Source organism: Drosophila novamexicana, unplaced genomic scaffold (genome assembly GCF_003285875.2).
Source record: "Drosophila novamexicana strain 15010-1031.04,08,12 unplaced genomic scaffold, DnovRS2.1 tig00001059-arrow-arrow-pilon, whole genome shotgun sequence".
Lineage (NCBI taxonomy): Eukaryota > Metazoa > Arthropoda > Insecta > Diptera > Drosophilidae > Drosophila > Drosophila novamexicana.
In genome coordinates, this window is record NW_020824837.1 from 1,025,612 (window position 1) to 1,038,568 (window position 12,957).

The 12,957-nt window shown below is 39.5% G+C and overlaps 1 protein-coding gene across 2 annotated transcripts in view; it reads right to left on the reverse strand.

Moving 5' to 3' along the window:
• Window positions 1–5,049, reverse strand: part of LOC115765977 (protein O-mannosyl-transferase TMTC2) — a 40,943-nt gene extending 35,894 nt beyond the window's left edge. For both annotated transcript variants that reach the window (XM_030709735.1, XM_030709737.1), the window contains exon 1: window positions 4,461–5,049. In XM_030709735.1, coding sequence (XP_030565595.1) covers window positions 4,461–4,594 — 134 coding nt within the window. In that variant the 5' untranslated portion in view covers window positions 4,595–5,049. The remainder of the gene's footprint in view (window positions 1–4,460) is intronic.
• Window positions 5,050–12,957: the final 7,908 nt, after the last annotated feature.

Here is a 12,957-nt window from a genome sequence, read left to right on the forward strand (position 1 = left end):
GTAGAAAACAAAACGAGCAAAAGGCCAAAATAAGAACGCCAAACATTGTCGAACTTTCAAATACACTCTATCGGAAAATCTTCATCGTTTTTTAATGTATAATTTTGGAATATTTACTTTACTTCAGTTTGAATTTGATTCAGAGTATTATCAAAAGATTTGAAAGTTTGGTCTTGCTTGTACACTAAAGGCTTATAAATTATTTTAAGTTTCTTAATCCACTATAGAAACCAGGAGGGATGCACACTAAACACAACTCCTGGGGATCGAACTACTGTAAAGAAAAAATATGAATTTTACTACGCCCAACAAACCGACAGTTCTATACCCTTACAGCTCTTTGTCATGATAGAAAATGTATATACTCTTTAAGCTCAGAGAAGACCTCCTCAATAGGTAACAGACTTGGAGAATAAATGCACATTCCCACGGCAAGGGTATTAAAACAGCTAGAAGGCAGGCAAGCATCGCTGCGCTTGGGGAGAGTTTTGTGACAGGTGGAGAGGGGGAGGGGAGGGGAGGGGAGGGTCGGAGGCTGAGGGACGACGCGAACACGAGCGGGTAACAGCGAAAATGTCAAATCCCTGGGCTTGGAATGCGATGTCAGGAGACGCAGAAAATCAATTTCGGCTACAAGTTTTCAATAAAGTGAAAATAATGTCGCAAGCCAAAACCAGCAGCCGCAACAACAAGAACAACAACAGCAACAGCAGCTGGAGAAGCAGGAGGAGGTGCGCGGGCTATTATCCTGGCGAGATAAGATGAAGCCTGCTGCTCGGGTCTGGCTGCTATTTCCCAAAAAGAAAATCAACGCCAAGTGTCAAACAATGAGGGTCGTTAGAGGCAGCAAATCGCAGCAGCAACAGCGCCAAAGTCAAGTGCACAAAGCGTCAAATGAAAAGGAAACGGGAGCGGCTGGGAGAGCAGCCAGCTCCGCCTCGGCCAGGGGATAAATCCATTGATGCGTAAACCAAATCGAAGCAACGCACACTGCCAGGAAAAAAAAAGTGTAGGAAAAGCCGAATCCGACTGCGACTCTGAAGACCGCCGAGTGTCAGGCCGGTGTTTATTTATGTGCCTGCGCCTTGTGATAAATCACTGACATTGATGCCGACAGGCAGGACGTCGGGCAGGCAGGCGGGCAGCAGGCAGCCCCCAGTCTTACCCCTAATCCAACCCCATTCAAGTGTGCGACATCCAAAACTTTAACCGACTCGAAATAGGCAGTCGACACGCTTCGCTAACAAGCCAGGCCGAGCCAGAGTCTGCCTAATAAGTTTATCATGAGCCTGGCCAGGAATGAAACGGAAAACTGTGTATTTAGAGTCGCAGGACTCGTTCATAGCTGGCGCCTATCTTCGAGCTGCCGTTTTGACAGGAAATAAGGCGACGCTCAATCACAGCGCGCAACGGAAATCGGAAGTTAGCAGGCGCACGATATCAGCTAGCGGTTTCCTGTCTGTCGCAGCCATCCCAAGACAAAAATATACAAAAAAAAAGTAAGTAAACACTGCTCAAAAGTGTTTGACTAACAGTTACCCAGCAATGCCCAGCAACTGGAAACCTGCGGCACAGAGCCATATAATCTATTTTTATCGATTTGTGCCACAGTTTTGCGAAAACTTAAAGTCTTGCCTATTGAATTTCGTGAATTAACCAAATATGCTCTTCGAAATGCGATATTTATCGATTCCGGCAGTTTTCAAAGTAGTCTTTTTGAAATTTGAAACTAGAATTCGGTATTGAACATTTTAATGCTAAAAAATGCCTGATCAACTTCAAATGTAGATGAGATGTGTATGAAAATATAGGCTAGATTTCGAAGGCCCAGCTTTTTAAACATTACATAGCCTCAAAAACTAGGCTCTGAACATTAATTTGACCGACTTATCGAACTGCGTTCTATGAATATGGAAATCAATCTACGTATGATGTAAAAGAACCTTAAACTATATTTTTGAGCTTAGCTCCTTAACAAGCTGCAGTTGTATATAGATTTTTAATGATTTCTTACAATTTACTTTATCTGCATACGATATGTATATATATAAGGCCTTCTCTTAGAATAAACGTCAACAAAAATCTGGCTGTAAAAATCGATATTTATCGATTTGACGTATAAAGCCCAGCTGCCGAGAGACTTTCTAAACATTTTTCTTCCTATTTAGCTCTCTCAATAGACTTTTGGCTTTACATTCAGTTTAGATATTATTCATGCTGCCTGTAACATGCAGAAGCTAGGCATTGTTATGCCTTTTGTATGGTTCATTTTTAATTTGTACAGGGTATAACAACAAAATACACAACGCTTTCAAACTTAGCGGCAACGCAGTCTCAGGCCATGCCTGACTGTGCCAGATAAAATGTTGTTGATTGAGACGCAGTTGAGCGTTAATAATTATCATTCTTTTTTCAACTTTCTCCCTCTCTCTCTCTCTCTATATATATATATATATAAGTAATATATATTTTTTACTGGCTATTTGCGCGGGGTGTGGGCACTACGTGAGCAGCCAGTTTTGATGTCTTTCAATTTGTGGCAGATTTATTTGTGCATTAACCTCAAATTTGCACTGCTCGAGTCGATTTCGGTATCGTGGGCTGCCCAACTGCCCCTACCTCGCTCCAGGCACTGATTATCGACTGCTGCTTCGGGGCATTCCCCAACTTCTTGCCCTCAAAACTTAAAATGCTCTTTGCGACTCTGTTGGGTGTTTGTGTGTGTAAATAAATTTCTTGCTCATTTTCACAGCAGAGCCATAACCACAGCAGCATCAGGAAGAGCAGGAGAAGCAGCATCAGCAGCAGCAGCTGTTTGTCCCAAAGTTTGAACGCTCCGAAACTTATTGATGCTGGTCATGTACTGGCCTATTGGGGGGCGTGGCACGGCTCGCCGCTGGCCACAGCTGGACGACTCTGGTTGGGATTTCAGCGCATTGATTTTTCGGTTGGCTCAGTTTTATGGCTTTTCATTAAAGTGCATATTAGACAGCTACTTTTCGCTCAGGCTTAACTATATAATTGTACTATATCCGCAAAAAGTAATCTACATTCAGCTCAAATTTGGTTAATCATGCATCCCATTTAAATTTGCATATATCTTTCAAAGGAAGCATAGAGCCCAACGCAAGGGTAAAATTATTTTAGCATTCCACCCAATTTTCACTTTTGTGAGTGGATTTTATACATGTTTCACAACAAATTTGGCATAAATCTTTCAAAAATGAGAGTCAAGGGAAAAGAATATTTTAGCATTCCACTCGTGTTCCATTTTTGTGGGTGGATTTTATACATTTAGCTAAATATTGTTAAGTTATGCATTGCATCACATTAAGTAATGCATATAGCTTAAAAAGGAAAAGTAGAGCAAAAGTCAAGGGAATAAGTATTTTAAGCATTTCACCTATTTTCCACTCATATGCATGGATTTAGACAGGAGAAAACTTGAGCAAATACAACATAAAAGCAAACTACAGTCAAAGATGTTAGAACCAAACCTAAATACGAAATTTATATCTTTAAAAATGTTGGAATGCTGTTTTAATTTAAGTTCTACTTAAGTTGTTGTCAAATTTCCCGTCACCAAGTGATTTAATAATCGTCAGCTGCCCGTGTCAAAAAAAATAAATAAATAGATACCGTTCCCTCCATTTCATTTCCTGTTGAGCTATTTATGTAACCCAGTATGTCAGGTGACAATTTCTGACTCAAATTTCAAGTGTTCTCTTGGACAACACACACATGTGTGCGGCGGGTGAAGCGAGGCCTCAGCTTTCTGTGACACCTGTATAAATAGCATAGCTCAGCGTGCGCTTCAACACCGCAAATTTGAATTTTTCTACTAAGCGCCATAAAGAAAGATAAGTCTGGGATATTCGTATATATTGCTTTAGCATTTTCTCTATCGATTCGCAATGCATTTGTGTGGTAAATTTATTGAGAAACTTGCCATATGCCAAGAAGAAGAGCAAGCAAGCGGCCTGCTTATGAAAGAATATTCAATTTCACTGACTGCAAGATACTCTGTTTTTCTATGAGATAATGGGCATGGGCTTGGGCGTGAACCGAATCAAAGCGGATCGAGCCCGATATTTAAATATTTATTTTTAAATCGGAATATTTAAACTGTGGCATACATTTTAAGCATTAATATTAACTTATTTATATAGAATACATATACTGTGCCTTTTGTAATCTATTAAAAATAAGATTTTTTACTCTGTTTACACGGGGGCTTAAACTATAAGCTTTGTGCTTATTCTGAGTTTATGTAAAACCACAATTGCCTAATTTATTTAAATTTGAAAATGTGTATAACCTAAATGCCCTAATTCTCTCAAATAAAAAGAGTATTTAAAACTAAAGTTTAAAATTAATTGCATTCTTTTTCTTGTTGCGTGCAAGAAAACGAACTAACGAACGAATGAAAATAACAAGCAGAAGCGGCAAATGCAACTTACTTTGATTTATGCAGCCACGGCCACGCCTCCTGCCGCAGCCAAGGCCACAGTTTGGCAAGCATTGTGCCGTGCAGCAGTGTTGCATGTGGTGCAGCAGCCGATGGTTGGGCCAGGCGATGCTCCATTAGCGTCATGTGCCTAGCAGCAACAACTGTTGAGTTGTGCTTTGGATTTTCAGGAATTTTCTTATGAATTGCCTTGCTTTTAGTTAGTTTGAATATTTCATGTATCTCTGCTGGCGATTGTTGTTCTTCTTGTTGTTGTTGCTGCTATTGTTGTTGTTGTTGTTGTTATTGTTGTTTAATTCATGCAGCAGATTTCGTTGCATTTTATGTGATTTTACTTCGGTCTTGTGCATGTGCGTGTTTTCTTGTGTTTTTGTGCTTGCGTGTGTGTTGTGTATGTGTGTGTGTGTGTGTGTAAGTGTGCGTGTGTGTCTGTTATTATTGTTGATTTTCCTAATTTATATGAGCTGCTCCGTATGCTCTTGCATTTATTTGCATTCTCTGCGGCCGGCCACAGATGCTCTGCTCTGCTCTGCTTTGGAATTGCATAACAGGCCACGCGCCCCTGCCACACGCAGTGGGCGTGCCGTAAAGTAAACCCCAACTGTAAGTAGAAGAAGCAGAAAGAACAATATCTAATTAGAAAATATGTTGAAATAATCAACAAGTGTAGAGTACTTCATTGGGATATACCCTGTACAAACAGAAATATCGCGTTTCTATCGCTTTCTTATCTTCCACTGCGAAAGCTTGCCACACTTTTTGGAAAAAGAAAAGTCTGGCAAATAAAAAGCTGAAAGAAATACTTTTCATAGAGTAAATTTTAAAGTTTATATACATTTATCGCTTATCTTTCATCCATGAGATATCCTTCCATCTGGCAGCTAGAAAAGCGCACAGAAAACGATTCTTTCAGCAATTATTGCTTAACGCCCTTTTATCTCTTTCTTATCATCCAATGCATAATAGCGGCCCTTCTCATTTAGGGCATGGAAAATATCAACTATCATTTCATAAAAAGCCTCGTCTGGAAGATATAACCTTTTCCCTATAAGCTCATAAGTCTACAGGGTATATTAAACATGACAATAAATAAATGTTTACAGATTCTTCAATTTTCATAGCATACTTATCAGCGCAATTAGGAAATATTTCAAATTGCTCTAAAAATAATGTCGTGCCCATTTACCCTCAATTACACACCAATATACACACACACACATACTCCCACTCATATAATAGCATTAGCAGCAGACGGCGGGTGTGGGGGGTGGGCGAAGAGGGGGCGATGATTGCCGTCCATTTTGTTATTTTCATGGTAAATTATTTGTATTTGTATTTTCATAATTAATTTTCTTGCCGCGGCTGCTATTGTTGTTGTTGTTGGAGCTAAAATGTGATTATTTGATCTACATTCGTCGATAATTACGGATTATTGAAATTTTTGTTGTTTGCATTAATATTGAAATAATTTGATATTGATAAATAATTACCTAAAATGTTCCCAAACTAAAATATGATATTATAATAAAAATAAATGCTTTTATTGTATCTCGCTTTCTCCGTGCGTGTATTCGTTTGTTTGTGTGTGTGTTCGCATTTGTGAATCGTTTTAGCCTTGCGGCTGGCTTAATGGTTTCATCCATACACACATGTACATATATACACATATAGGTATATATATAGATATATATCTATATCTATCTATATAGCACGCACTTTAATATGTTGCTGCATTAGTGCGTCTAACTTTTTGTTTATTTCCCAGGCTGGAAATTGGGTTAATTAGTGGTCACTTTTTATGTAATATTCTATTAGTGTGATTGTGTGTGTGTGTGTGTGTGTGTGTGTGAGCGGGGGCGGAGTTAGAGTAGGGCCTATGTCAGCTTATATTTCTGTGTTTCATGCACAAATCCAGCATAGCTTTTAAGTGCCTGTGTTTTCAATTGATGAATATTTAGATATATATAAATTGATCTAGATAAACAGAACTTAGTGAAAGCTGCTTATGTAAGAGAATTGTAATTAAATAAGAGTTTATTATATTTAATATTAATAATAACTAATTATATATTGTCCTGACTGAAAGGGTCAAAGATTTAATGAACGAAAAGCCGTAGGTCCCCAATTTTGGTGTACTTTTCGATGAACTTAATACATACTTTCAAATAGACATGGAGTTCAAGATAGTACGCTTAGATTTTAGTTTTTCGTGAGCGGAAACTGGGTGAAAAACTTATATCTAAAATATGAAGCACCGAGGAAGGCCGGGTAATATCCGCTAATACTAGATATAGCTGAATATTTAGCTAGTCAAGGCTTTTGGTAAAAATTTAAATATTTTACTTTTTGCAAGATAGATAAGTATGTTAAGTATATCAGGCAGCTAAACAAATATGAGCAAGGCTTAAATTTCAGTATGATAAAACTAAAGTAGGAACTTATAGGTAAGAAAGCTATTTTTATACATTTTATTTTATGTTATTTGTATTTGTATATTATTAATATATTTATTTTTTTAATTTAATTGAAATGCTATAACTATTTCATACTAAACCCATACGAATAAGTTAAAAATCAAAAACCGCGCCCTTTCAAAATCTACATTTAAAGATCTAAACCAAATATCTGCAAGTGTATCAAATAGTCGGCTACATTGAAATAGCTATTGTTGCTCTTTGTTTCCAATTTGAAATTTTTGTTGTACCTTTTGCCATATATTTAACTTGTTGTCGCTTTATATCTGACTGTAATGAACTTTTATGCATTGTCATTAAGTTTTATTGTATTTATCTGCGTGACCCTCTCTCATTAAGCCCCCCCTCAGCCCTCCCCCAACCCACACATACACACATGCGCACACATTTGCAGTGGCTTTTGTTTGGCCTGTGTTTGTTTTTTTTTGTTGTTGCAAACATTTTAATAAATTTAAATCATTTGTTGCATTTATTTTAATTATGCGCATTTAAAATGCATTATGCTGCACGCTTTAAAGGCCCGCCATTTGTGTTGCGTGCTGCAGGGGTAGGGAGGGGGAGGTGCGAGGGGGGCATTGCGTTGGCGCGTAATTTAATTTGGCTGACAGAAATTCAATTATTTGCGTTTTTCAATGCGAGGCTAACACAAAATTGTTGTCAAAAATGCTTCATGCATGCAAAACACGGCCGCCCCCGTTGGCAATTGCGTTGCGTAGGGAATGCCGTGGCTGGGGTTGGGCGGGGCTGATATTGGAGAAGGGGGGTTGGGCCCCCCCCTTGGGGACGGTGGCGACGTCGCATGTTGCGTATACGTGTTTTCATTAAATTTTTATTTATTCGGCTTTCATATTTCCCAGCATAAACGGTTCGTCTGTGTGCGGCTCTTACGCCAAGACATGGGCACAGTGGGTAAAATGAACAATTTAACAGGCACAAATTTATAGGTGCAAAAATCAAGTCTCACATTTTACATGGGCGAAGAAATGTGTTTCTTTTTGCAAGAAAGCGTTCGTCGTTTTATCTTATTACTTTTTCATTCATTGGTGTTTTTTTTTTTTTGTGTACTGAAAAATGGGCTGAAAAGTACATGAAATAGAATGGGCTGTGATAGCAAAATGAAACTAGAAGCAAGACAGAAGAAATAACTTTGGGCTGCTTATGACTTTAAGGTATTTGTTGCCAACGATTTATTTCCAAGCGATTGTTTCCATAGAAGTCAAATGATATAGCCGACCGATCTGCTGTGATTGTGCCAATGTTTCATGTACATGACTCCCACTGTGCAGTTCAGACTACGACGTCGACGTCGACGTCGCCTTGGAAATTCTTTAGGTGTAATTTCATTATTTCAATGTTTTACTTTGCTGAATTATAAATGAGAATACGGTTTGTGTGTCGCGTTTATGGCTAGTCATGTGTGCCACCCCCTCCACCCCCAGGCAGCCCCCAACCCCTCACTTTATATATATCTGTGTCGTTACAAGCACATGTTTTGTTATATAAAAATTATTTCCTTTTTTTTATTATTTTTTGGAGTATTTTCCCATTTGTCGCGCACCTCAAGCAATGTCATTTGGGGCGTTGGTGTCAAAGTTTCGCTCAAAGCCGGGGCCAAATGTTTTCAATGAGCCACGCAGCCACGCCCAGCGCAACGCCCTCGCCCCCTCACCGCCCAACGGTCAGCTGCCATTGCACGCTCGCAGCTCATAAATATTTGATAATGTGTGGCTGTCAGTTAGACGTCCAATTGAGTGATTTCTTTGCCTTGCGCTCCGCCGTCGTCCGCCCGCCCGCCTGTCACGCCCGCTCTTTTGATTTCCATTATGTTGTTTAATAATTTCACTTTTTTTTATGTATGTAGATAGATTTTACGGCAAAGCAGCTGCAACGCTTCACACAGGACGCCAAAGCAATCGCTGTGCCTGCCCTCTGTCTCTGTCTGCTGTCTCGCCCTCTCCTGTCCACGTCTCTGTGTGGCTGACAGCTTGACGTCTATTGTTGCGGGCGCCGTATTAGCCCTTTTTGCTGGCCGCCCGTTTGACATTTTGACAAAATGTTGAATAGGCAGCTTGTGTTGAAATTGAATATCATTAGCGCATTTGGCTATAATTGCCGCGGGCCACGGGCCACGTTGTCGACAGCGACTACAAATTACACATATCACACATACGCCGCATATGGCGCAATACTATTTGCCGATTCGGCTAGCTTTATGTGTGGGCGTGGCAGATTTTGGTGTAAGCTATACAAGTGTGGACAGAAAGAGTCCATTTTGTGTAATTGAATATGAAAGGAAGTTCCAAGGCATGTCGCCCGTGTACAGGGCATCTTCTAGTCGAGCAGGTTGGCTGCGTTATCGTTATGCACGCCTCTGAGCAGAGCATTGAATGTGGCGCTTAGCTGAGGCTTATAACTGCGACCAACTGGCTTTAAATCTTAAGCTTATTGTGTATACGCCGTGTGGTTACTTGTCTCTCCCACTCTCTCCCTCTCTCTCTCTATCCCACAGTATTGGCCAGGCCAACACACACACACACACACACACAGAAAACTTGGCAAATTAGAGAGCATGCCACATTGGCGCTCAAATGACAGAGCACAGAGCATGTGACTGGGTTGTTGCAACAGCTGCCGTTACTTGACACTGCCACGGTGCCAGCACCTAAAGCAAATGGCCAGCAGGCAGCAGTAGCAGTAAAAGCAGCAGTAACAGGCAGCAGGCAGCTGGCGGCAGTTGCAGAGAAAGTCGCCAAAGTTTTTGGCCCCGAAAACTTCAATTTTGTGTGGCAACAACAAGTTTTGGTAACCGCTTGTGTTTAACACTTTCTGTGCGCGTTTTTAATTTATGCTTTAATTTTAATTGAAAATCTAATTAGAAAGCAAGTGGGCGGGCGCCAATCAGAAAATGCTAGGCTAGGAAATACCCATTTGCCTGGAAGCACAAGCTCCAACCGAGTTTACTCTTGGACAAGGTTCAAAAAAATATTCCTTCTGAAAAGAATGCATAACTTTTTTCTATCGCTTTGTTATCTTCCTTTGTTCATTACATATTTAGAATTGCCAAACTATCGCTTGGGGCGATAAATAAACGATATAGCAATAATCATAAATCTGAAGAAAAAAAATAGATTTATTTTTTGCCATCGCCCATTTTATCGCTTACTTATCTCCCTTTGCCAACAAGCTATCGCTTGGGAAGAAAAGGAAGGAAGGAAGGAACAATTGGATATTTTTTGCTATCGCCTTTTTATCGCCTTCTTATCTTCCTCTGCAAACAGTGGCCCCTTTCATTACCATCGCCAAATTATCGCTTGGAGAGATAAATAAGCCATATAGCAATAATAGGAAATCTCAAGACAAAACAGATTTAACTTTTGCTATCGCTTTTCTATCGCTATCTTATCTCCTATTCCAAGAAGTAGCTCGTTTGTGTATTCTCAACATGAACTAAAGCTTGTTCCGCATTATTTTACCTGAAATCGGTCGAACCTAAGCCTTTTTATAAGCTGCTTGGATCGAAGCTGTAAAATTGTGCGTAAGCCGTCTTTAATTTTTGAAGTATATGGAAAAGCATTTAGTTGAGGCAAGTCCATGTTCCTGCAGCCTGGTGCATGCCATAAATGTATTTAAATCTGTGGCCAAATGCGGAACAAGGCTGCAAACTTCTAATGTTTCCTAAGCCGAAATTGAATTATTGATAAAATAGAAGAATGTGCAGCCAAACCGTCGCTGACTGCTTCTGCTGCCTCGTGTGCAAACAAATTTCCAACTCGCATGCTCCAAACTTATTTGATGCACTTCAATTCGAGGCGCTGCCAAACAGAGCTGCGTCTGAGAAACGGCGACATTGACAAATGTTATTTTGCAAAACTATTTTCTTTTTTTTTTCACCCACCCCAAAAACAACAAAAACAAGGCGTTGCCAACTTCTTGCTGCGCGTGTTTGAAACCTGAAAAGCACAATTGGATGGCATGGGAATCGTATGGGGCGTATAAAATAGAGTAGAGTATACGCATTCAAATTGAAAAGCTTTGTTTTTATAGTTTTTTTTCTAATTTGAGTTGTTTTAAATTTGCAAAGTTTCTATTTTATTAAAAAAACAAAGAAACATAAATGAATATTATGTTAACAAGACTCTGAACTTCTCCGGCTCTGGGATGGGTCCAGGATAGGTACTTTGGCCTTAAAACTTCTTTCTGTTAACAATTCTCAAGAAGAATCAAATTTGATATTATTGGATAACAAATTTATAAATTGTTTAAGAATGGGAAAGAGAGAGACAGAGAGAGAGAGAGAGAGAGAGAGAGATAGAGAGATTAAAAATCTCTAACAACTATTGAAGAATCTTTATTATATATTATAAATTATATATATATGTCTATATAATCTCTATATATAAAACTGTTTGTGCTGACTGACTGACTGATTGATTGATGATAAAAATGCCACGGGCAAGGTCGGGATATGCCCGCTATTATCCTATATAGACATAGGGAACAATTTCCCATCCCCATAACTCGGTCAAAACTCAACCGATTTTCGCGAGACTTCGATTTTTTTTTAATGTTTTGACCTGTAGATTGATTTGGCATTCAAATCAGGCAACATCATTTTTGGTCCAAGTTCATGTCAAAATTATACCCTTAAAAAGATATTAAGAATCTGATTCAAACATGTACGCAAATTTCCCTTTCTCATAACTCATATTACTCAAATATATATAAAAACTTGTATTTGCATTGATTTATATTCTGATATTCCACTTGACAAGATAGATCCTCTTCTATATGTTATTACTTAGTATAGATATATCTTTTTATGTATTATAGTAGAAGTAGATCTATCAAGTCCAGTATTAAATATATATACATATTTATAATGCAGCTTATTGATAAAATGACACATTTCAGTTTAATGCTCATGCTGCCCCTGACAAGACTTGATTAGCGCCCCGTGAAAAGTTTACCGCTGCCAAATTTTGAATTTTGCATTTTATATTTTACATTTTGAATTTAACATTTTGCAGTTAACATTTTGCACGGCTTGTTGTGTCGCGGCAATTTGTTCGCTGTCACTTTGCACGCGGCTGCGACATAAATTTCGCTTTTGCCGACCCAATTCTCAGAGAGGGGCAGCTCCAGAGGCGCTGCATGTTTTGCAGGGGCTGGCTGGGACGGGCGGGGGGTAGGGGGACGTTGACTACATAACCGAAAAGCGTTGTCAAAACTTTGCAGTTGGCTTTTGTTTACACAGTGCGAAGCGCAAAAAAAAAGTGTGGGCGGGGCACGTGCGGGCGATTCGAGTCGAGTAACTAACTAAAAATGCAAAACCAAACAAGTAAGAGTGCAACAGTGGAGCATGCTCGACTGCCAGATACCCTGTAAGCAGCAATGAGTTGATGTAATGTGTTATAGATTCCGATTTCAGAAGCCAACGTCTTCTTCTTTTCTCCCTCGTATATAGCTCCGAATATCTTCGGTGCCTAAAGTACGATCTTTATGAAATTCAAAGAGCATAAATATTGCAAACAAGTGTGCTTGTATACAAATGTTCTGCTTATATAAAATACATGATGTGCCAAAATGAAATCAAATTTAGTTCAAATTTACTTGAGCCTGAAATGCTTGTTTCTGCTCTTTATATGTAAACACTTCAGTATACCCTTTGTTAGCTATTTTTAATGGATGCTGGGTATGCACAGAGAAAAAAAAAACAAAAATAGACCATAAATAAAAACCACAAGCAGCAGCAGCAGCAGCAGCCAGCGACTGCGGCGGTACGCGGCAAAATAATGGAAAAAGTTAGTTTTGCATAACGCGCAGCGACTGCGGAGTTCGAGTCTCTGAGTCCAGCGCCACACTTGAAACTCTGTAAAGGGGTGTCTGTGTGTGTGTGAGTGTGAGTGTGTGTGTTGGGTGAGTGTGTGTGCCTGCACAGGACATGGAGTGGATTACAACAGCTGCTGTGGCCCCTAAAACAATGCAGCTAGGCAAAAGGCAAACGCCTGCAGATCA